At 47.6% G+C, this 24,518-nt stretch overlaps 1 protein-coding gene across 1 annotated transcript in view; it reads right to left on the bottom strand.

Annotated features, from left to right (window-relative positions):
• Positions 1–24,518, bottom strand: part of KCNH5 (potassium voltage-gated channel subfamily H member 5) — a 271,205-nt gene that overhangs the window by 207,440 nt on the left and 39,247 nt on the right. Inside the window, exon 4 of the mRNA XM_014598759.3 lies at positions 16,876–17,004. Within this exon, the coding sequence (XP_014454245.1) occupies positions 16,876–17,004 (129 nt within the window). The remainder of the gene's footprint in view (positions 1–16,875; positions 17,005–24,518) is intronic.

Genomic DNA, 24,518 nt, shown 5'->3' with positions numbered 1-24,518 from the left:
GAAAAGGTCAGTCTTTTTTATACTGGAGGGGAGCATAAAATGGTTAACATACAAGAATGTTTGGACTAATATATATGCTGCACCAACATCAGAAAACTATCAATTTTTGGATCCAGGCAACTTAGACATATTTGAGAAGATTTATTATCTTCTAACATCAGTATAATTAGTCCATACAACTCTAAATCATCTATTGATATTCAGCCAATCGGATCACTACACTTGAGTGACGTTTCTTCTTTCTTATAGATAAAGTACGATGACTAAAACCAATTGGCAAATTTTCCCATTATTCTGTAACGTTAATGGGGATAGAGGTGAATGGAATTTTTAAAAAGGCAAGGTAATGGGCCAGAGTGAGTAGTAACTTAAACACCCAGCAGTCAGCAAGGTTATGTATGCACTCATTTGTGCAAAAGCACCATAGGCTGGGCCACTGATATTAGGTAACATTCACCAACTTCCAAAGACAGTGTTTTCCATTGTTTTATGGCATGCTGTATGACTTGGATACGTTTTAGGCCTGGCCTCTGTTTTTGGCAAATTTGTTTTTGCCTACACAGTTGATGCCACCTTATCAAACAGGCACACAACCATTTTACACTCTCAACCAGCCACCAGCAAGCTAAAAATGGGTGAATAAACTCACTGTGCCTCAGTTTCCCCAACTAAAAAACGGGAATCATGATAATGACCTCCTTTGTAAGGCACTCTATAATCTAATAAAAGGGGGACTTTCTTAAGCCCATACTATATTGGATGTGCAATGTATTTGCTACTTGACTTTAGTTTTATTGTGAAATTACAGGTCATTTTTTTCTTCAACAAGTTTCATGTTTCTACTACTATCTCTGAGTTTTTTAATGTAAATTTAATAATAAATGCAACAATATGACCCAAGTGAATGTAAAAAAAAAAAAAAAAAAAAAAGCACTAAAAAACAGGATGCTCAAAATGAACTGGACCTGACAAAATCATAACATTTTAGACCTCATCATCATCAATATCATTGGATTGATGGTTACATAACATTCGGGTTTTGTGATCCATGCTTACATTCAATGTGGGCAGAGAAGCCAGTTTCAACCAATAATATACATATGTAGTCCTTAGAAAAGGACTAATTTCTCAAAGCGGAGGAGAATTATGAGCAACATTTTCCAAGAGGTAAATTTAAACAGGAAAATCTAAATGGTAAATTGAAAATTCTTGGTAAAAAAATTGCACGTCCAAGGAGGCACTGTTCAATGCTCAAGGAAAAGATGGACAACTTTGGCTAAAAAGTCAATCCTGGTCCAGTGGAAAAATGAAGGTGGCAATCTGAAATTTATAAAGCAAAAAGGAGGGAGGGAAAGGAAACAAGAATTAATATAAATTAGAAATTGCAACATATAGAAGATTGGCATGGGAAAGCTAAACACATCAAGGAAAAATTCCTGGGTGACAAGTTAGTACACTTAAAACAAAGAGCTTTTAATATTCATAGATTCATAGATGTTAGGGTCGGAAGGGACCTCAATAGATCATCGAGTCCGACCCCCTGCATAGGCAGGAAAGAGTGCTGGGTCTAGATGACCCCAGCTAGATGCCTATCTAACCTCCTCTTGAAGACCTCCAGGGTAGGGAAGAGCACCACCTCCCTTGGGAGCCCGTTCCAGACCCTGGCCACTCGAACTGTGAAGAAGTTCCTCCTAATGTCCAATCTAAATCTGCTCTCTGCTAGCTTGTGGCCATTATTTCTTGTAACCCCCGGGGGCGCCTTGGTGAATAAAACCTCACCAATTCCCTTCTGTGCCCCCGTGATGAACTTATAGGCAGCCACAAGGTCGCCTCTCAACCTACTCTTGCGGAGGCTGAAAAGGTCCAGTTTCTCTAGTCTCTCCTCATAGGGCTTGGTCTGCAGGCCCTTAACCATACGAGTGGCCCTTCTCTGGACCCTCTCCAGGTTATCTGTATCCCTCTTGAATTGCGGCGCCCAGAATTGCACGCAGTACTCCAAATGCGGTCTGACCAGCACCCGATAGAGGGGAAGTATCACCTCCTTGGACCTATTTGTCATGCATCTGCTGATGCACGATGAAGTGCCATTGGCTTTTCTGATGGCTTCGTCACACTGCCGGCTCATGTTCATCTGGGAGTCCACTAGGACTCCAAGATCCCTTTCCACTTCTGTGCCACCCAGCAGGTCATCCCCTAGGCTGTAGGTGCGCTGGACATTTTTCCTCCCTAGGTGCAGCACTTTGCATTTCTCCTTGTTGAACTGCATTCTGTTGTTTTCTGCCCACTTGTCCAACCTGTCCAGGTCTGCTTGCAGCTGTTCCCTGCCCTCCAGCGTGTCCACTTCTCCCCATAGCTTTGTGTCATCTGCAAACTTGGACAGAGTATGCTTCACTCCCTCGTCCAAGTCGCTGATGAAGACATTAAAGAGTACCGGTCCAAGGACCGAGCCCTGAGGGACCCCACTGCCCACACCGTTCCAGGTCGAGACCGACCCATCCACCACGACTCTTTGGGTGCGACCCTCTAGCCAATTCACCACCCCATTGGACTGTGTAGTCATCCAAGTCACAGCCTCTTAACTTGTTCACCAGTATGGGGTGGGATACCATATCAAAGGCCTTCCTAAGAATATATTAGGACCTTCCAAAATACTGGATAAGAAGCAATTTTGTGCCATCATTCAGGTTCTAAATTAAATTATTCTTCACAGATCCAGGTAATTACAGCCCAACTAGCTTGACATCAAACCCAAACAAAATAAGACAATTCATATGAGATTCAATAAGCAACAGAAATATAACATATGTTTAATCAACATGAATTCATGGGATGAATTTGATGAATTTACAAGTTTCTTTGGAAAAAGATAATAGCATGCAATACGTTTGGACTTTTGTAAAAAGTATTTAACTTAATACATAGCTTGACTTCCTGATTACAGTAGTGGCTCCATATAATAACAGTAAAGCACAAGCTAAATGGGTTGAGAACTGAGGGTGGAGCTTTGCTGCCAGGCTTTCACTGCTTACAGAAAGGCACTCTGGGGCATTTTGTAACGCTGTGCGAAACTTCAGGTGCTGATTCAATTCAGAGGAGATTCAGCCCGATTCGCCAGCCAAATCTCCAAATCTGAATCGAATCAGGAGACCAATAAAAAGGTCCGAATGGATTTGAAGCTCTCCACATTGATTTGGAAAAGATTCTGAGAGATTTGGAGATTTGGGCAGTCCTCACTCGCTGCCGCAGGGAGCTGGACCCATGCTGGTAAGCAGGGGGGACTAGAGGAGGTAGGAGGAGACCATGGATGGACCCCCACCAGACCCCATTCCCTGCCTGCTCCTGCAGCCCCCCTGAGTGCCCCCCAACCCCCACTCACTCTCCCAGCCCCCCCCCATGGCTGCCCTGCCCACCCCAGCTCCCGGCTCTTTAAAAAAAAACAAACACTCACTGTCCTGCCAGGTGGGGGGGGCAATCTGTGCTGCCCCCCACTACCCCGCACTCCATGGGGGGCTCTGCCATGAGCCCTCATTCCCTGCCCACTCTCCAAGGGCCCCCCGCCCCATGGCTGCCCCACCCAGCCCCAGCTCCCAATTCTTTAAAAAAAAACACAAAAAAACAAAAAATCCCTGCACTTGCTGGTTGCTGCAGCAGCCATCAGGGCTTCTGGGGACTCATGGCAGAGCCCCCCACACAGCATGGGGTAGTGGGGGGCAACAGGGATTGCCCCCCCCCACTTCCTGACAGCAGCTGGTGAGTGCCACGCTTTTTTTAAGAGCTGGGAGGCTGGGGCTGGGCGGGGCAGCCATTAATGGGGCTGGGAGAGTGGGCAGGGGATAGGACCTGTTTGATTCAGAGATTCAGGTGATTTGGAAGTGGCCAAATCTCCGAATCTAATTCGGCTGTATCGATTCAGGACAGTGATTCAAATCACCGAATCAAATCACTGTCCCTCGAATCAGTTGAATCCAAAGTGAATACTAACCACTTTGCATAGGCCTAGCATCTTGGGGTGCCTCTCCATAAGCAGGGAAGTTGGTGTTCCCTGCTCACCCAGGCACAACCCACACAACTGCAGAAGCAAACCCAGGTAAATTGGGAAAGCCCCACTTTCCCTGCTCACCCAGACCCACCCCCTTGTTCTTGGGATCCCTGGGGACGGATCTGGGGGAGCAGAAGAAACCTGGGTTTTCCCTGCTCATCCAAAGCCACCTCCAGAAATCTCATTGTTCCCTGTCCCGCACCATCAAGGGCCAGGCAAGGGGTGACACATTTTTCCCAATAAAGCAAATCAGCTGTGCTGCGACACATCGCAGCAAACATGATCTGCTTCATTCAGCAACATCTTTTTCTAGCCTGAAAGATCACAATGAAATCTTAATGAATGGGGAATCAAAAGTGGATCTGCAGGAATTGATATTATCCAACATTTTCACTGATGATTTGCAAGTAAATATTATATCACTATCAATGAAATATGTAGACATTACCAAGGTTGACAAAATGGTAAACAACTGTAAGGATGGGGAACTCATATATAGCATTATGAACTTGCTTTTCTAGAAGATATACTTTAGCCAAACACAAATTAATGAGCTGAAGTCTGATCCGTGTCATGGGGGAGATTAGACTTCATAATCTAATAGGCTCTTCTGCCCTTATATTCTGAGTCTCTGAAAATTTTATCATTATTGAATGTATGTAGAAACTGTATCCATTTACACAAACAGTGTTACTGTTTAACAGATCAGCTTTGAATTGGATTGTGCCTGTGGGGGTTAGAGTTTCTTACAACGGGATTATTCTTTCATTAAACATTTACTTCTGGAGATTTATCAACTGTTAATGTGGTTTGGGATCGTCTGCGGAGCACATATTCTCTACTCAGGAATGCTCCTTTTTCCATTGGGGTGGGGAGTGTAGGGAGTGTACTATATTTAGGATTTGTGAAAGGAGCTAGACAGACCACTCTAGAAACTAAAATCCTCTGTTTGTCAGCACAGGGGGCACAGGCAGCAACAACACACCTGTGTGCAGGTGGCTGCAGGAGTCACTTCTTGGAGTCAGGTTACAGCAAGGGTCTCCCTGCCGTTCAGGCCTTGCAATGTCCAGTCAGTTTGGATAATATGGACACCTGCCCACTAGGGACTGGACCAGGGCCATCAACAACAAGGAAATATTTTTAGCTACCACAAAATTGGGCCATAATGGAACTGATGACTGGAGAATTCCCCCATGTACACTGTTTTTTCCCCAAATCATCCATACACTCCTACCATCTACACACAAACCCCTTGAAGTCCAAGCTTACATATGCTTAGAACCTGTGTTTGGTTGCCTGAGTAATGGTTAATGCCTATGGTTCACTTAAGGCTTTAAGTGGCCCAGGGTTTGAATTACAGGGGAACTCGGGGGGGAGGTTGAGCCCCCCCCATAAGAGACCAGAGCCCCCCCCCCCGGTAAAGTTAGCTCACTTTCCATTATGCTCCTGGGCCATCCTGCACTTTCGCTGGGGCTCGACCATTCTGACCCTTGAATACTTCCCACTCAGCCTCCACGCCCTGGAAGCCACCTCCCAGGTCACACACACCTGGCTTGAGTTTAGCTCTTGCATTCCACGTGGCCCACTCCATTTTCAGCACAGCTTAGGCACCTAGTGCAGTTTGCCTACCCCAGAGTGCTACTAGCCAACCAGAAGAGCGCACCACTGTCCTGTTTGACCTCCAGTGTGATGCCAAAGGGGCTGTTAGTTTGGAGATGCATCTAAAATCTACACTAGTAAAAAATATCTCAGAGGGGCTGATGGAAATGGAGAGGAGACAGACTAGTGTCCACTGCAGGGAGCATACTAAAAACCTAAGGGCCAACCCCTGCACATGTGGAAACATCCTGCCTATCTTCTCCCTCTGTGAGAGGTTTGACCTACCCTTTCCACCGCATGTAATCTGGCATGGCAGGCTTTGGGCATGGACAGCATGAGTCTTAAACCAGATTCAGAGAAGGCAGGGATGGCCTGAAAACAACTCTAATAGAAGAGAGATGGAGTCGGAAAACCAGACCCAATGACCAACTACAGTGCTGAAAGTGGCCCTGATCAAGTGACAGAGCTGATGGGCACTCCAGTGTTGTAGTCTGAGGCTTTGTCTGGAGACAGGCCTGCAGATAAGCCTGAAAAGAAAGCAGTCTTGACAGCAGGGACCAGAACCTGAAGAGAAGCGGAGAGGCTTGGATAAAAGGGGGAGCAGTTTTTCCCGCGGGGGGAAGAAGAGAGAGAGAGGGGGTGAGGGACAGGCTGGAGACCGGATTGAGAGTCTCAGTGCAGCGGTCCCTCGGACAGCCCCTGAGAGAGGCCTGCAGGAGCAGAGTGGAGAAGCTGCGGTGGCAGGAGCCGGCACGGACTGCTGGTCTGGAGAGCCCAAGTCTGGAGAGACCTGACTGCAGCCAGTGTGGCTGGTTGAGCACAGCAGAGCCGGGGGAACGGGGGACTCCCAGTCTGCCCTAGTTTCCCTGAGGGGTGAGGGGCCCCAGGGGCAGGCCAAGCCTGGGGAGGGGCTGCATTTGCCGGGGCGGTGAAGCTGTGCGGGGCAGGAGGGTTGCTACAGCCTGCAGCCCAGACACTGCTCCCAGCAGAACCAGGGAAGGGGGCAAAGGCAGGGGAAGGCTGTCTTGCAGGAACTGCAGAGGAGCCACTGCTTGCTGCCCAGAGACCCCAGGAGCCCGGAGTTGGACACCAGCACCAGGGAGCGTCCACAGACCACGTGCAGGGACACAGGCAGTCCCGCTCCCTGAGATACCCTGCTAGGGGCAGTGCACACGGGATCCCCAGTACACCGTGTGCAAGTGAGAGACTGTGTAAATAAGTTCTCGAGGGTTTATTAGACAGTATATCCATGTGTTTATTTAATGATTATTTATTATGATGTAAATAATTAAATCTTGTAATGTCTGCAAGGGTGCTTGATTGTACGGGGAGGCTCTCTGCTCGGGGCACTGCAGCAGCTTCCCAGGGGGGCTGGGCAGGGCGACTGGCTCCCGGGTACCCCAGGATCCCATTATTCAGGTGAGGGCGCACATAGTGTCACGGCCAGGGTTACATTGTGGGGGCTTGTCCAGGATTTCTGGCCATGTACCCATTTTAACAGGTGCCATGTACCCATAGCTGAGCATCTCCCCCACCTTGCTGCAGGCTTGTGTTTTTGTTTTGATTTGCTTGTCCCAAATAATTTTTCACTCCGTTGTGGGAGTGTTGGTGTGAGGGTTCTCAATTGTTATGGGCATGGCCGAGCTTCTGCAGTGGTGCATGGAGCTGCAGGTCAGCCCAGGGAGGGCGATTGTGATTAGCAACATCCCCAAGGGCCTTTCGGCCGAGGCCATTCAGGATCTGCTCAGGGGGTCCTCTCGATGCCTTAGACTATGTCAGGTGCGTGAAGCGCGCCCTGATGGGAGAGGGGACCATCAGATGGCAGTATGTGAACTGACAACCGCAGTGGATGCCCCGCGTGTTCCCTGGATGCTAGAGGTCACAGATGAGGAAGTCTGGGCTGTAACTAGTAGATGGGGGGCCGGTTCCTCACCCAGACTCTGGAGGGGAATCCGAAGAACCCCCCTCCAGAGGAGCTGAAGACCCTGCGCCAGCTGCCCCAGGTGAGAGTGGGCTGGGCTCCAGAGCACCAGATCCAGAGTGGGCAAAGGCATTGGGAAAAGCCCTGAAGGAGGCACTCCAGCCATCACCTGAGTCGGTTGCCTACAAGAGGCTCCGCATATTTTCAGGGAAGGACCCACTTCCCGCAGGGGAAGAGACTTTTGAGGCTTGGCATTCCCATGTGACAGAGACTTTGGCCTCGTGGGCAGTCTCAGAAAAGGAGAAGCGGAGGCGGCTGCTGGAGAGTCTCCGAGATCCAGCTTTTGAAGTGGTTCAAATGATTAAGCAGGAAAACTCCAACATTTCCGTTCTCCAGTGTCTCGAACTTCTGTCTAGTGTCTATGGAAAATCAGTGTTAGCTGACGCTTTGTTCCTAGATTTTAATAAGACATACCAACAAAAAGGGGAAACAGCCTCAGCTTACATCCTGTGATTAGAGAGTGTTAGAGCAGCTAGTGGCCCAAGGAGGACTCACTTGGGAGATGGCTGGCAAAGCTCGCTTGCAGCAACTCCGGGTAGGAATACTTTATAATGAGCAACTGGTAAGGGAGCTCACCCTCACTGGGAGGAGAGAGAATCCCCCTACATTTGGGCAGTTACTTCGGGAAATCAGGGAGGCTGAAAGCCTACAAGCTGTAAAGGTCTCTATCAAAGCGGTAACGCCAGCGCCAGCCCGGGGATTGGCCGTGGCTCCGTGCCCACCACGAGCATTGTTTGTCGAGATGCCGACGGTGACTGACTTTGACAACGATGCCCCACAGCCACTTGCCGTGCTGCACCAGCAAGCCCGGGTGACACAGGGAAATCAGCCCAGGGCCTCCCAAGGCTCACTGGCTATCAGGTCACAATGGCCTCGCCGGCCTGAAGGGAGAGGAAAATTTTGTTACCGGTGCGGGGAAGACGAACATTGCAAGTGCCAGTGTACAAGTCAGGGAAACCCGTCCCTGGTATGGCAGTGACTGCAGGCAACAAGGAAGGAGCCGACCCAAGTCTCAGCTCCCTCAGGCTTTGACAGTCCAGGAACCCCAGCTCAGTTTCCACCAGGACTAGTGGGACCTAAGGCAGAGGTCCCTGTGGTGATAGAGGGATGGAGGTGTATTTCTGTGTTAGACAGTGGTTCACAAGTAACTATCATATTCCAGTCCTTCTATGACAAGTTTTTGAAGCATTTACCACTGAAACCACTAACTGGGCTGGGGCTATGTGGCTTAAGCCAAGAGGTCTACCCGTACAGTGGATATGTTACTGCCCAGCTAGAGTTCCCCAAGGAAGTGGCCGGGGTATGCAAGTCTGTGGCTGTTGCTGCGCTTGTGTGCCCAGATCCTAAGTGGATGCGGGGGGCCAATATAATTGTCGGAACGAATTCCAGTCTGTTCCAGGTGCTAGCGCGATATTGTCGGCAAAAGGCCGGGAAGCAGTACTTAAAAGCTTTGCCCATGCATGCCCTTTGCGCTGGAGCATATCAGCGGATTGAGACCTCGGCTGGCCCTGAAACTGATGTCAGGCTGGGAGCTTTGTATTATGCAGGCGAGACTCCCGAAAAGGTGCCTGCGCGAGGCAGCCAGTTTTTACTCACTGCCCCTAAGGGCATTGCCCGCACCCATCACAAGAAGGTGGCTGTGGTAGAGCCACCTAAGAACTCTGGACCCTTAAGGCAGATGCTGGTTCCCAGTGGGGTAGTTGATATTGGAGGGCAAGCTCCATCTTCAGTGACTGTATAAGTAGTGAACCCCACAGGAAGAGACATCCCAGTGAAGCCGGTACAATGTGTAGCTGAACTGGTTGAAGCAGAGGTAGCTGTGTCGCCTACACAGTCTTCACAAACCCAGATTGTGGTCCCTGCAAAGTTCAATTTTGGGAGCTCTCCAGTGCCAGCCGCTTGGAAGACCCGACTGCAGGAAAAGCTAAGTGCTTGAGGAAACGTATTCTCTGTGCGTGAGTGGGATGTTGGGCTGGCTAAAGGAGTGGAGCATTCTATTCGGCTTCAAGACACCCGACCATTTCGGGAGCGTTCCCAACGAATCGCCCTTTCAAAGATGGAGGATGTGAGGCGGCACCTCCAGGAACTTTTGGACCGTGGTATCATATCCGAGACACGTAGCCCATACGCCTCCCCAACTGTGGTAGTGCAAAAAAAATCTGGCAAAATTCGGATGTGCATTGATTATCGAACCCTCAACAGCAGCACTACAGTAGACCAATACACCATTCCCTGAGTGCAAGATGCCCTTGATTGCTTGTTGGGAAGCCAGTGGTTCTCGGTGCTTGATCTGCGGAACGGTTATTACCAAATTCCGCTGGCACAAGAGGATAAAGAAAAAACGGCTTTCATCTGCCCACTGGGGTTCTACCAATTTGAGCGGATGCCCCAAGGGATCTCCAGTGCCCCTGCTACATTTCAACAGTTAATGGAAAAGGTAGTGGGAGATATGAACATGACCCAAGTGCTGGTATACCTGGATGACCTCATAGTATTTGGGAAGATGCTAGAGGAGCATGAAGAGAGACTGTTGAAAGTCCTGGATCGATTGCAAGCTGCTGGGCTTAAGCTTGCCCTGGACAAGTGCCAGTTTTGCCAGACATCAGTCAAATACGTTGGACATATAGTGTCCCAAGAGGGACTCAGCACAGACCCCGATAAGATCAATGCCGTGGCAACGTGGCCAAGGAACTTTCAGGAACTTAAGTGATTTTTGGGGTTTGCTGGGTACTACAGACGATTTGTCCAGAACTATGCCCGATTGGCAAAACCCCTAAACGACCTCACTCGGGGATATCAGGTGGAAAGGAGCCAGATCCGAAGTAAAGGAGCTCTGTCTAAGGCAAGAGCAGGCAGGCCCTTGGGTTTGCAGGACCCATTAGAGTAATTTGGGCCACGATGGGATGAAAATTGTGAGCGGGCATTCAGAGCCCTCATCCGGAGTTTGACATGTGCCCCAGTATTAGTTTATGCAGACCTGCAACAGCCATTTGTATTGCATACGGATGCCAGCCTTGAGGGGTTGGGGGCTGTGCTATACCAAGAGCACCAAGGAAAATTAAAACCTGTTGCTTTTGCCAGCCGAGGTTTAGCCGACAGTGAAACTCGGTACCCGACACATAAGCTAGAGTTCCTTGCACTCAAGTGGGCGGTGACTGACAAATTCAAGGGACTACCTGTATGGGACCCAGTTTGAAGTTTGGACTGATAACAGTCCACTGACCTATGTGCTAACAAGTGCCAAGCTGGATGCAACAGGGCACCGTTGGGTAGCAGCATTGGCCGATTACCGTTTCAGCTTACACTATAGAGCAGGGAGGAAAAACATAGATGCTTTATCGCGACAACCGTATAAGCAGGAGAGAGAAATAGCAACGGTGGATGAAGTGCAGAGCATCTGTGGTTTGGAGGAAAGAAGAACATCTGAGGCAGAGAGACCACCTGACTGTGCAGCAGAAGTGCTGGGCCTGCCACCAGACAGTGTCCCACGGGCCACAGTGGGTTATGTGACTCTAGATCAATCGCTGCTGCCACGACTCAATGTCACGGGATGGCGGCGAGCTCAAGAAGCTGACCCTGACATAAAAGAAATTTTAGAAAAAAAGAAAAAAGGGGACTTGTCAAAAGAGTTCAAGCCTAAAACACTCGGTGGCCAACACCTCCTTCGTGAATGGCCCCGACTGAGGGTCATAGAGGGAGTGCTGTATCGAATGGTAACCACCCCGGATGGGGGCACTCACAAGCAACTAGTGCTGCCCCAAGAATACCAGACACTGGCACTAAAAGCGTTGCATGACGACCCCGGGCACCTTGGGATCGAGCGAACACTGTCATTGGTTCGGGACCGATTTTATTGGCCTGGGATGGCCAGAGATGTCCAAAAGAAATGAGAAACTTGTGCACACTGTGTGCAGCAGAAGACTTTGCCAACTAGGACGGCATACCTGCACACCATCAGCAGTTCAAAGCCCCTGGAGCTGGTGTGTATTGACTTCCTAACTATTGAGACTGATCGCAAAAACATCAGCAATGTAGTAGTAGTCACAGATCAGTTTATCAGGTATGCCCCAGCCTACCCCACCAGGGACCGAAGGGCCACCACTGTGGCAAAGGTTCTGTGGGAAAAATACTTTGTGGTGTATGGCCTTCCAGAGCGGATCCATTCTGATCAAGGTCGAGACTTCGAAAGTCACCTGTTAAGAGAAATTTTCCAGATGGCTGGCATCTGGAAATCACGGACCACTCCCTATCACCCTCAAGGGGACCCTCAGCCGGAGAGGTTTAACCGGACTCTACTTAATATGTTGTGTACACTGAGGAACGAACAAAAGGATTGTTGGAGTCAACACCTAGCTTTTTTGGTGCACGCGTACAACGCTACCAGAAATGATGCCACCGGAGCCAGCCCCTACTCACTCGTGTTTGGGAGGGAACCTCGACTACCAAGAGATCTCTGCTTCGGGGTTGCCAAGGACCAGGGTGAGTCTGAATCATATGGGCAGTATGCTCAAAAGCTGAGAGAGAGACTGCGGCGAGCGTACCGGCTGGCAATGGAGGCTGCCCATCGAAACACAGCCCGGCACAAGCAGAGGTATGACCTTTGAGTGCATCCACAAGGCCTACAGGTTGGAGATAGGGTGCTGCTGAGGAACCTTGGAGTGGTAGGAAAACACAGAATTGCTGATAGGTGGCGGCCCTCTCCTTATACTATTGAAAGACAACTTGGGAATTTACCAGTCTACAAAATACGCCCTGAAAGTGGAAGCGGCCCAGAAAAGACTGTGCATAGGAACTTGCTCCTTCCGGTAGGGGAGCTGGTGGGTCCCCCATTGACAAGAGAAGGGGGTCATGAGTCCCCACGGAAAAGTTCCACACGGCAGCGGATCCATTGTGCAAAGCAGGAAGGGCGTGAGCTCACTGGACGCTGGCACGAGCCCAATAGTGAGTCTGAAGAGGACTATTCTGAAGGGTTAGACCTAGGTACTGGGGTCGCCTGGCATCACTTGGAGCCTGAGGACCCCGTGGACCCCAGTGTGGGGCCCATCCCAGGGGGTTTCCCTCAGCCCGGGCAGACTAGCAACCCGGCTCAGAATACGACAGGAGTCTCATCAAATCCTGCTGCAGGTAGCACCGGTGCGGGACAAGAGGGCGATATTAACTGGGACCAGGAGTTGGAGTCCTGATGGCAGTGAAGAAGTTAGCTCCAAGGAGATCGCACTCGATACACCCCGGCCCATTCGAACAAGGAAAGGAGTATCCCGGCTGACATACGATGCGCCGGGAGTCAGCAGCGAGGTCTCCATCTCTTCACCGTGGAAGTACTAAGGGACTGAGACTGCATCCAGCCCGGTTCGCTGGGACAACGAACCTTGATGCGGGGGAGGATGTAGCAGCCTTTAAAAACTGGACCCACCTGAACAGAAGGGGAAGAGCTGCCTGGCAGAGACAGAGTTTCTCCCCGAGGGGACACTGTAGGCTCTGAGGGCAAGTGAAGCTGTTTGGGAGCAGCCCTGTTGGAAGTGGGAGGGGTGATGTAACCCCAGCACAGTTTGAAAGAGAGCTGGTAGCAAAAGCCCGGGAAGGGCCCTGAGCTGGGATTGGCGGAGAGGCTTGGATAAAAGGGGGAGCAGTTTTTCCCGCGGCGGGGAAGAAGAGAGAGAGAGGGGGTGAGGGACAGGCTGGAGACCGGATTGAGAGTCTCAGCGCAGCGGTCCCTCGGACAGCCCCTGAGAGAGGCCTGCAGGAGCAGAGTGGAGAAGCTGCAGCGGCAGGAGCCGGCAGGGACTGCTGGTCTGGAGAGACCTGACTGCAGCCAGCGTGGCTGGTTGAGCACAGCAGAGCCGGGGGAACGGGGGACTGCCAGAGTCTGCCCTAGTTTCCCTGAGGGGTGAGGGGCCCCAGGGGCAGGCCAAGCCTGGGGAGGGGCTGCATTTGCCAGGGCGGTGAGGCTGTGCGGGGCAGGAGGGTTGCTACAGCCTGCAGCCCAGACACTGCTCCCAGCAGAACCAGGGAAGGGGGCAAAGGCAGGGGAAGGCTGTCTTGCAGGAACTGCACAGGAGCGCTGCTTGCTGCCCAGAGACCCCAGGAGCCCGGAGACGGACACCAGTGCCAGGGAGCGTCCACAGACCACGTGCAGGGACACAGGCAATCCCGCTCCCTGAGATACCCCACCAGGGGCAGTGCACATGGGATCCCCAGTACACCGTGTGCAAGTGAGAGACTGTGTAAATAAGTTCTCGAGGGTTTATTGGACAGTATATCCATGTGCTTATTTAATGATTATTTATTATGATGTAAATAATTAAATCTTGTAAATAGTTTGAGAACTGTCTGCAAGGGTGCGTGATTGTACGGGGAGGCTCTCCGCTCGGGGCACTGCAGCAGCTTCCCAGGGGGGCTGGGCAGGGCGACTGGCTCCCGGGTAGCCCAGGATCCCATTATTCAGGTGAGGGGCATGTCGTGTCACGCCCAGGGTTACATATGAATATGATATACTGAAGCTCGAGGACACGGCACTATGCCTACTAACACCACCAAATATGTTGGTACCAAGAGGTTACTGCATAATGGCACCAATATTTCATTATGCCGATTTTTTCCTGTTAAAATGTCCTGTTTCCAGCAACAATAGAAAATAACTCATAGGCACTGGAGTTAATCTGTGCATGTTTTACTTATATGTTTTGCAGTCCTGGCTCAATCAAAAGAAACAAAAACTCTTTAAAAAAATAAAACTCTTAATTTTTTTTTTTTTTTGCAAAAGTCTTGTTGGTCTAATACAGGTATCATCTCTACTACAAGTCCTGACTGCCTTTTAAAAAAATAGCCCTTCCAACTACAAAGTTCAGCTTGCTAAAGCAACATTATATTTTTCACAAAATCTTCTAGATATCTCACTAAATTGCAACTCAGATATTGGTCAAGCTCATAATTAAAAAAATTAAGTGGGCTAAGGGCCTCTAAGCACTTTGCAAAGGTACCTGCAAGACAAATGAATTATATATTTCTTGTCTCACTGTACTTGACAATGCAGTGCTGTCATTCTAATGCACTGGGATTATGCTGAAATGATAGCATATATATAAGGAGTGCCTCCAAATTACTGCTTGCATAAAGAAGAGGAAACTCATGCCAATGATGTGGAGCTACTGGGTCTGTGGAGATCTACAAGGTCAGTAGCTTAATGAAAGCATCCTGATAGAGCGCTTAGACATCACCTGTATTGCTGTCTAGCTCAAGGAAACAGAAAATGAAACCCCTTCCACTGAAAATGGCCTTTACAGGGACACGTGTTTTCCAACACCTCAAGCTGCTGCACTTTGTGATGCCTACATGCCAACACTGGCACTTCCAAGTAATGACAGCCTCACATTTAGGTGAGCAGCTATATCTACACTTGCACAGCTGTTAATGTTTTTTCCCCTCCAGCACACACTTGCTCCGATGGATTCACCCCCATTCCTATCCCCAGACTGGAGAGAAATGGTATGGTTCAGTCACCTCCATTAACCCACATTCATAGATGGTTAGGGGCTGGAAGGGAGCCCGCAGATCATTGGGTCCAGTCCCCCAAACAAATACCACCCTTTCCCCTCTTAGGACTCCAAGCAAGACGCTGCACAAGGAGCTACATGTGGAGAGGAGCTGGTTCTGGCTCTACTGGGACTCATGAATGCCCCAAAGCAGGGCAGGTAAAGTGGTAAGAGCATCCCACTGCCAGCCCCACAGGGGTTTCCCTGGAAAGTTAATACAGCCTAGGCAGGTAGTATCCATCCTTGGTAGGACTGAGACTCCCCAGCATACAGGCCACCACAGCCAGGAGAGCTCTACTGGAATAACAGTACAGGGAGTGGGACATCCCCAAGTCACCGAAGCAGCCAAAGGCATGGGGCTTTGAGGGCAGATTGTCTGAGAAGCCAGCCTCACTTTCAGGGGAGCTACCAGGGAAAAAAATCTGCAGAGGTTTCTTTGCTTAGTCCCTTTGGTTGCTGATCCCCCTTTGCTTTGCCAGCTCCTCCTCCAAGTTTTGCCCAGGGCAGAGTAAAACTCAGCCCCATATCATCAGCTCTGTACAGTTAATTGTACCCTTTCAATTAAATGAAATGTATTTTTAAAGTCTCAGGAGACAGTCCAGGCTGACACTCAGGCTGAGCCCACAACTTCCTATCAGGGAGTTTACAGTGAAACAAAGAAACAGGAGTAAGGTACTAAGGTGCTGTAGCGATGGTGGCTGAAAAGAAACCATCCCCATTTCTGTATCTCCTTCAGGCTTCTATAACTTTACAAAGAACTAATATCTTTGGGTAGAAATCCCTTACATGCTATCTGCATGGTAAGGAAACAGTTTGAACCCTGCTTGTTTGCTGTTAGACCAGACCAAGAGGAAAATAAGTGACGGTTCACAGTGTTCAGTGGGGAACACAGCCTTTGTTAAGTCTGCAATAAATAAGCTGAAGACTCAGTTAGCAAAAGCAAAGTTCCTAGAGCCACTAGGATGTATATTCAGCAACGTATTTCCTTCATACATTTAAGTGCACTCTAACAGCAGTTATCAAACGTGCACATAAACTTGGCACAGAGCAGCCATAAGGCACAAATATGCCTTAAAATCCAGATAGAGGGTACAAGCAAGTCATGTACACCCCTTCCTAGCAGGTGGCTTTGCGTAAGGCTTGAGGCCCTGGCTCTGAGTGTCTGTCTGAATTGCTCCTCTAAATGAACACCATCTGTAGCATCTGTTAACCAATAAAGCACAAAAATCAGAGCTGTCCTGCCATCATCAGTGGCAAAGAAGAAACAAGCAGAATGGGCCATTTTATTGTAATTTTACCACCAATGGAAAAAAAAAATCCACATCTCAGCAAAAAGGAGGGTAAAAAAAGCACTGCTTAACAGAAAATAGCAATCGCCTTGGAGAAAGATACTTAATATTTTTCAATCTCCTGAAAAAATACAGCAATATTTTTAAATGATTCTAATTTCTAGCAAAAACCAGTTAGAGGGAAACAAGTGGGGAAATGATACAGAAAAGGGTTGTGTAGTGCTGGTTGCAGGATGCTGTTAGCTAATGTTTCATACACAGCAGTTTCTCTCTCTCTGTTACTTTTATGCCAGAATCTACCAGAGCAACACAACTTTTGCATCTTGGTACGCGTGTCCTAAATCCAAGAAAAGTTTCACAGTCACCGCTTGCTTCTGCCTTCTGGTTCAACTTGGCTAGGTGTATTTTAATATCAGTGATGTATTTTAAACTTACCTTTAGTTGAATCATCTTCAATAGGTTGCTTGAACAAAGTGATGTCTTTAAAAGTGCACAGGAATAAAACAACTTTTTCGTGTTCATTTCTTATGGGCGCAATCTGCATATAGAACCAAACTGGGGTTCCTGGAGTAGGAAAAAAAGAGAACATGTCATGTGGTACAAAACCAGCTTTTCACAACGTATACACAGAGCACTGCATGGTTTAAAGACTGATTCTTAAAAAAGACTCATATACTACACTGTTCAGGTGTCTGTATATATGCCAGTTCATCAGTCTCATCTTTGAATCTATGATATGTTAATTTAGTCACATAATCATGAAAATGAGTTTACTGGCTTGGTAGTATTTCCTCATAACCAGACACAGAAACACAATCTCCTCCCTGGAATGAAGAGCTTTCCTCCTCCTTTCTTATTCCTGGTTTTGCCTCACCATATTTTACCCTCCTTGGGTTTAGTGTGGTTCTTGTCCTCAGGGTAGGCAAGACTTTCCAAAATTTAAAAGGAAAAAAAATAAAGGAAATGGGAAATGTTGGAACCTTCTTTACCCATGACAGACAAATTAAAACACAACTCCCCTGACCATTCCCGTCCTCCCTCCCTTCCTTCCCCACCTCCTCTCCCCAGATTTCCTCTCTAAGGGTCATCTTTTTTAAAATCAAAGCTATTGAATTCTCTCTAAATTAGGGGGACACAGTCAAATGTGACAAGTCCCATATTTTGACACATGGCAAAGAGGATCCCACCCAGTCCTGGAAATAGAACCAAATCGATCTGCCTCCGTCTCCTGGGTTAATCACTAGATCCCAGTCCCTAGAAAAAATAGGACTCCGATTGCCAGCCACCCCAGGCTTCTCACCATGGTGCATTTTCCTCCTAGCATTTTAATTAAAGGCAAAATAGTTTTACCATCCTACCGCTTTGGTCAAACAACCAGTTATAAACATATCTACAGTGCTGAGATGGTTTAAAATAGCAGCTGTCTAAGTCCATGGCAGGAATACAGCATGCTTACTGGTATACACTCAGTATTTACAGTGGGCTATTATGTGTGCAGAGAAGAATGACACTGGCCCATGCCCTACTCTGCACAGGGTGAAATTTAACCCCGTGCAGACAGGCAGCAGAAGATTTGTGCCACACTCTGGTTTTATAATCCATGCTTGTCAGTGGCACACTGTGGTGTATTTTATTCCTATTGATTTGGGATCTCAAACAGTTGACTTCAAAAGGCTCAAGTCAATTATGAATGTGCATAATCTCATGAGGTTCAACAAGGACAAGTGCAAAGGCCTGCACTTAGGACAGAACAATCCCATGCATCAGTACAGGCTGGGGGCTGACTGGCTGGGCACCAGCTCTGCAGAAAAGGACCTGGGGGTTACAGTGGACAATGAGCTGATTATGAGCCAGCAGTGTGCCCTGGTTGCAAAGAAGGCTAATGGCATCATGTGCTGTATTGGTAGGAGGGTTGGCAGCAGGTCAAGAGAAGTGATTCCTCCCCTCTATTCAGTACTGGTGAGGTCACATCTGGAGTCCTGTGTTCAGTTTTGGGCCCCCCACTACAGAAAGGATGTGGACAAATTTGAGAGAGTCCAGCAGAGGGCAACAAAAATGGTTTGGAGACTGGGGCACATGACTTATGAAGACAGGCTGAGGGAACTGGGCTTATCTAGTCCAGAGAAGAGATGACAGAGGGGATTTAATAGCAGCCTTCAACTACTTGAAGGGGATGTTCAAAAGAGGATGGAGATAGACCATTCTCAGTGGTAGCAGAAGACAGAACAAAGAGCAATTGTCTGAAGTTGCTATGGTCTGTCTCAAGTTGCAACCAGGGAAGTTTAGGTTAAATAGTAGGAAGAATTTTCTCACCAGGAAGGTAGTAAAACACTGGGACAGGTTACCCAGAGAGGTACTGAAATCTCCATCCTTGGAGGTTTTTAAGACCTGGCTAGACAAATCTTTGGCTGGGATCATCTAGTTGGGGATGGTCCTGCTTTGAGCAGGGGTTGGACTAGATGCGACCTCCTGAGGTCCCTTCAAACCCTCATTTTCTGATTCTGTGTCAACAAAACTTACACTAGAAAAATCTAATACACTGACAGCCGTGTGCCCGCTCAACAAGCATTTCACGCACCTTACCGCCACCCACAGACAGGTGCCAAACAGCATGCCTGCACATTAAATGCCTTTTGTTCTTCATCAGGGGCAGTATGGGCACAACAGGTGAAACATGTAGCCTGCCCACTGGTATCCCGCAAGGCACCAGTGACCCTTCAAAATCCCTCACAATGTTGTTGTTGGCAATCTCTCAATTCAAGGATGATTTCTACTATGGTTCATTAATGAGTCTTCAGACAACGTAAGGAGTCCAATCCTTGAGCCACAGATCAATCCACCGAAGTTGCAGGTCCTTCCATAGGGGAGAGAAGGCTGCAGGCTGGGATTTCTCTTCTTTTTCCTCATCCACTCTCTCTTCTCTGCTTCGAGGGCAAGATGCTTTATTTCAAAACAGGCTGCTGTTTGGTTGAGGTTGGGGCTTTATTGGAGTCAATAAGCAGTCAGCTCCTCCCAACTCTTGATGTAAGTGTCCATTTTCTTGAGACATGCCTTCAATGTGTCCTTGTAGCATTTCCTCTGGCAACCACAAGATCTCAGGCTGTTACCAAGCTGGGAGCAGAGCACTTGTTTTGGGAGTTGAGAGTCAGAGATCTGCACACAATGTCCAGTCCACTGCAGTTGGTGCTTGAGGATCACCAACTCAATGCTAGTAACATTGGCTTCAGCAAGGATGCTGGCAGCAAAGCACTTATGTAGCAATCTTCCCATGTGGAGGATTGTCTAGAAATATTACTGGTAATACCTCTCCAGATACTTGAAATGACAGTGGTGGGTCACCCACATTTCACATCCATAGAGGAGAGCAGGGATGATGACTGCTTTGTAGACCTGGATGTTGGCATCTTTCCAGAGATCACAATGAATAAAGACATACCAATGCATCTCCTCAATGTTCAGTCTTTGACAGGCAGCTACTGAGGTAGGGGAAGTGCTCAACTACCTCCAGGTCTTTCACTCAATGGTAATCAGTGTAGAGGGGTCACATTCACTGCTTGGGCCAGGTTGATGGAGCAGTTCAGTCTTCTCCATGTTGAGAGAGAGGCCCAAAGTTCAGTAGGCTTCTCTGAAAAGATCTAGTGCAGTCTGGAAGTTTTCTTCAGTGTGCTCAAGGACTGCACAGCCATTATCTTATTGAAGGTCCAAGATGGATGTTTTGAGTACTTTGGTCTTCAAGCAAAAACATTCTAGGGTGAAGAGCCCTCCATCCTCCTACATTCAATATCAATTCCAGAAAGATGGCTTTCATTGCCTGGAAAAAACTAAGCACGTCATGCTTGTCAGCATAGAGCTAGATCTCCTCGGCTTCATCTTGCCAACACTGATCTTTAATTCCCTGGATCCTTCTTTGAGCTGTTACTTTAAGGAGCTGATAAATCTCCTTGTTCTGAGATGAGGTGTCATCGTGCCAAACAGAATGACCCTTTCTCTTCCAGTTGAGGAGGGCTTGGATCTTGGCATTGCTCTCATTGAACCAGTCTCGGTATTGACAGCTGGTACAGCCAATGGATTCAGCACAGGCCATATGGACAGTGGTTTTAAACCTGTTCCAGAGTTCTTCCATGTTGTCTTCATTTGTGGACAGGGCAGAGAGGTTTTCATGGAGACACTATTGGAGACCCTTACAGACCTTCAGATCTTGAAGAGATTTGGTCTTTGCATTGCTTTTGATTATTTTCAGTATTTCAGAGCAAGCCAGATGTTCAAAATGGATCCAAGAAGAGGTGATCTGTCCAGCAGTCATCGATTCCTTGTGTTGCTCATGTGATACAGACAGTCATTTGATCACAGTCTGTAACAATAACATAGTCGAGAAGATGCCAGTGCTCAGAGTGAGGGTGTCTCCAGGTGGTCTTGTATTTGTCACTGTCTGAAGATGGTGTTTGTAATGACAAGACCATGCTCTGCACATTTGCTCAGGAAGATGCCACTAGAGTTGGTTTTACCTATTCCTTCCTTCCTTCCCAATGACGCCACTCCAGGGTCCCAGGTCATGTTCAATTGGTGCTGAAGTCACCAAAAATTATCTTATCCTCCTTGTGAGCGTCAGTCGGTACATGGTTTAGGTTGGAGTAGAATTGTTCTTTGACATCACCATCAAGCGTTGGGGCATAGGCACTGATGACAGTGACGTACTGGTTCTTGCTGAGCTTAAGATGGAGCGTCATGAGACATTCGTTAATGCCCACAGGAAGCTCTGTAAGTTGACTGACAAGCTGATTCTTGATGCTGAAGCAGATACCACAGACGCATCTGTCCTGGGCCAGTTTCCTCTTCCAGAAAGTGGTGTAGCAGCTTCCACCCTCTTCCTTCAGGGGACTACATCCAGTTGTCTTGTCTCACTGAGAGATGCAATGCCAATGCTGTATCTCACTAGTCCCCTATAAATGATGGCAGTGGAAGTTATTCTTTCTGGTTCTTCATTAATTTGATTACCCATCGGGATGCAAATGTTCCATGTTGCAAAAGTCATTGACTTCTTGGGATGTTTTCTACCACAGTGATTCCACTGGATGCAGTTATCCAGGAAAGAGCAGATAAGACAGCTTAGGTTTACGGCACCTTTTCTAGCCCCTGCTCGGTCACATTAGCAGCTGCCTCACAGGGCGCAGACAGAAGTTATATTTGTCTCATGATTGGCCCCTTGAAAGCACACTTACAGAAGGGCACAGCTGCAGAACACTTTAAAAGTCCCCAATCACATGACAAATTAACCCTCACTATATCAGGGTTCAGATGAAGGTGCTCCAAAGTGGAGTGTCTTCATTAACATCTGTCTGATTGGGTGGCTGGGCTAATGCAGCCCTACCCCACCCCCAGTGCTGTGTGCACAATGGGAGGGGGGAGAATTGAGGGGAGAGAGGTTAGACTGGGGCTTGCTCAGCCTACACTAGAGGGGGTGTGGGTGGATTGGAGCAGCCCGCCCCACCCTCCCTGCCTCAGGAAAGAAGTTCCTCAGCTGGATCAGCTCCTAATGGAGCTCGATCCCTCACCCTCCTGACTCAACAAAGAATGTCTGTTGGGTCGGGAAGGTCAGTCTAACTCATGGCAATTTCTGTGAAGCACCATGGATTAGACTGGCGAGCTGCACGTCTGTCAGCGCCCACAATGCACTGCTCCAAGGAGTAGTACCAGTGCCCACAAGGTAAAATACAGCAGTTTATTATAGCTTTAATGTGAGCAAAGGCAAAATTACAAGAGCAATTCAATCTGGCGACACTGAATTATCTGGGATTAGACTGGTGTCACACTACCACTAAAGAGGGAAGGCCATTTGTTCAGCGTTTATGCCGAAGGCATTGCACTGATCACTCTAATATTCCACCTTTCAATGGCCAACTTGAGGTATAAGACCCTAATCCTTACTCCTAGGGAAGATCTGTGCACCTCTTGGATAAGCTGCTCATTCAGAAGCACAAGAAACTCTGGCCAGCATGGGCAGACCAGGCAGCCATCATCTCAATTGGTTTAAAATGCCAAGGAAGTGGCCAAGGGCGGCAGTCCTGTGGAAAATGTCTGAAACCAGAAGTCCCATAGATACTGTCCTTTGGAGAGGTAAAAGATGCAAAATCTAAATCAGAGTTGCTGCCAGAAACAGAAGCACTGAATAGAAAAACACGCATCACATAGACAAAAACACCTAGCACACCTAGGCCCAGGGCTTGAAAATGAATGCTGGGTGTTACTTTCATTGGCCTAGGAAATCAGAGAGAATTCAGTGCAAATGAAAGGCAGTACTCAGTCTCCAGTAGGCAAAAGCAGAAAGCCTTCAATCCAGCAAGAGACTGTATTTTCCTCAAATGTACTAAAAGGAATGTGAGCTATGTGTTTTTTTCTACACTGTTAACTTTAAAATGTGCTTTTGAGGATGTATGCATGCTCACTTTAACAATAGTGTTTTGCCAACCTGCAGAAAAAAAGGTTCACATTACAGCAAAACAAAGCCAAGCTTTGGAAAATGCATTTGCTGAGACATAAACCAGCAGATTATTAGTATAAAAAGAAGAGCTGATACGAGACTAAAAGAAAATGAGCTTATAACCTACACTCAGGATTTTTCTTGTCTAAAAGACTTTCCAATGTAGAATCACAGAAAATGAGGGTGGGAAGGGACCTCAGGAGGTCACACCTAGTCCAACCCCCTGCTCACAGCAGGACCATCACCAATTAGATCATCTCAGCCAAGGCTTTATCTAGCCTGGTTTTAAAAACCTCCAAGGATTGAGTTGCCACCACCTCTCCGGGTAAAATGTTCCAGTGTTTAACTACCCTCCTAGTGAGAAAGTTTTTCCTAATATCTTTCTTAACCAACATAACTCATAAAAACACAGACTTAAGACTTGAAAATCTGGATGCAGGTGAAGATTTTACAAAAAAGACTACAGCTCAATAAATTTCTGAAACACGATCTGCTAAAGCAAACAATATTCTCTCCAACACAGAACTGTTGACTTGATATGGAGAAGACATCAGGGGAAAGTTTTTATTTCTTTTATTTTAAAGTAAAAGGTATCTGAATTTAAGACACCTGTTAATCGGGAACAACCAGTCTAGTTAATGAGACAACCTGGTAGCAAAGAGAAGAGCTGGATTTCAGGATTCAGTTTGCAATCAGCTGGAAACAGGATGGAAGTGCTGGAAGCTTGTGTCAATGAAGATACGCAGTGCTGGCATATCTTGGAAAACTATCCCTAATGTATGGAAGTAATCAGGTGGACTGTGCGACAGGATTGCAGAGAAGTAGAAAAATCAAGGGAAAACATCAAGGGCTTCCTTGACTCATTCAAGAAGCACTCTGTTCGTGATTAAGTTCAAACACACACACAATCAAGTGAGAGAGCTGGAAGTTACAGCTGTGTTCTCTTTTCTTTTAAGGAAAGCATTGGTTAAAATAGCTGGAGGTAATCAGAATTTAAGAAATCTCAGGATAACTTCTTATTGCTTCAGTGAGCACAAGACAGAGAAGAAGATTTATCCAAAAAAGGGAAGCTGAATCTAACATAATGCAAAATTTTTTCAGAAAAATCTTAATATAATTTCAGGTAGCCTTGGTGTTCAGTTTCTCAGGATATAGGTGCAGTAATAATGAAATATAATTATGAAACATGAAAACATGGTCTGTTCTTCCCCTGTAATAAGCTCTTCTCTTCCTACCACCAAGATATACTGGGAAAAACTATGGACCCAATCCTGAAAGCTGCTGAATTCAGGCACAGGGGTCTGGCTACAGGGAGCAAAGGGCTGATGGCATCTGGCTTCAGGGACCAAAATAAAGGAGTTCAAACACACGCACATGCACGCACAACCTAGTGATTTAGAAAAAAAGCATAGGCCAGTACAACTCATAGTTCATAACCTCTACTGGACAAATCTTCCTGGATATCGTGCTACAATCCTGTACTGATGATCTAGAACCATGCAGAGAATAGGATGGCAATACTTGGGTGCAAAATTAAATGGATGAAAAACTTACCCAGTTCTTGAAAATTCTCAGGAGTGTCCAACCAGCTCTAACAAAG

This window comes from Alligator mississippiensis, chromosome 2 (genome assembly GCF_030867095.1).
Source record: "Alligator mississippiensis isolate rAllMis1 chromosome 2, rAllMis1, whole genome shotgun sequence".
Lineage (NCBI taxonomy): Eukaryota > Metazoa > Chordata > Crocodylia > Alligatoridae > Alligator > Alligator mississippiensis.
This window is presented reverse-complemented; position numbering and strand designations above follow the sequence as displayed.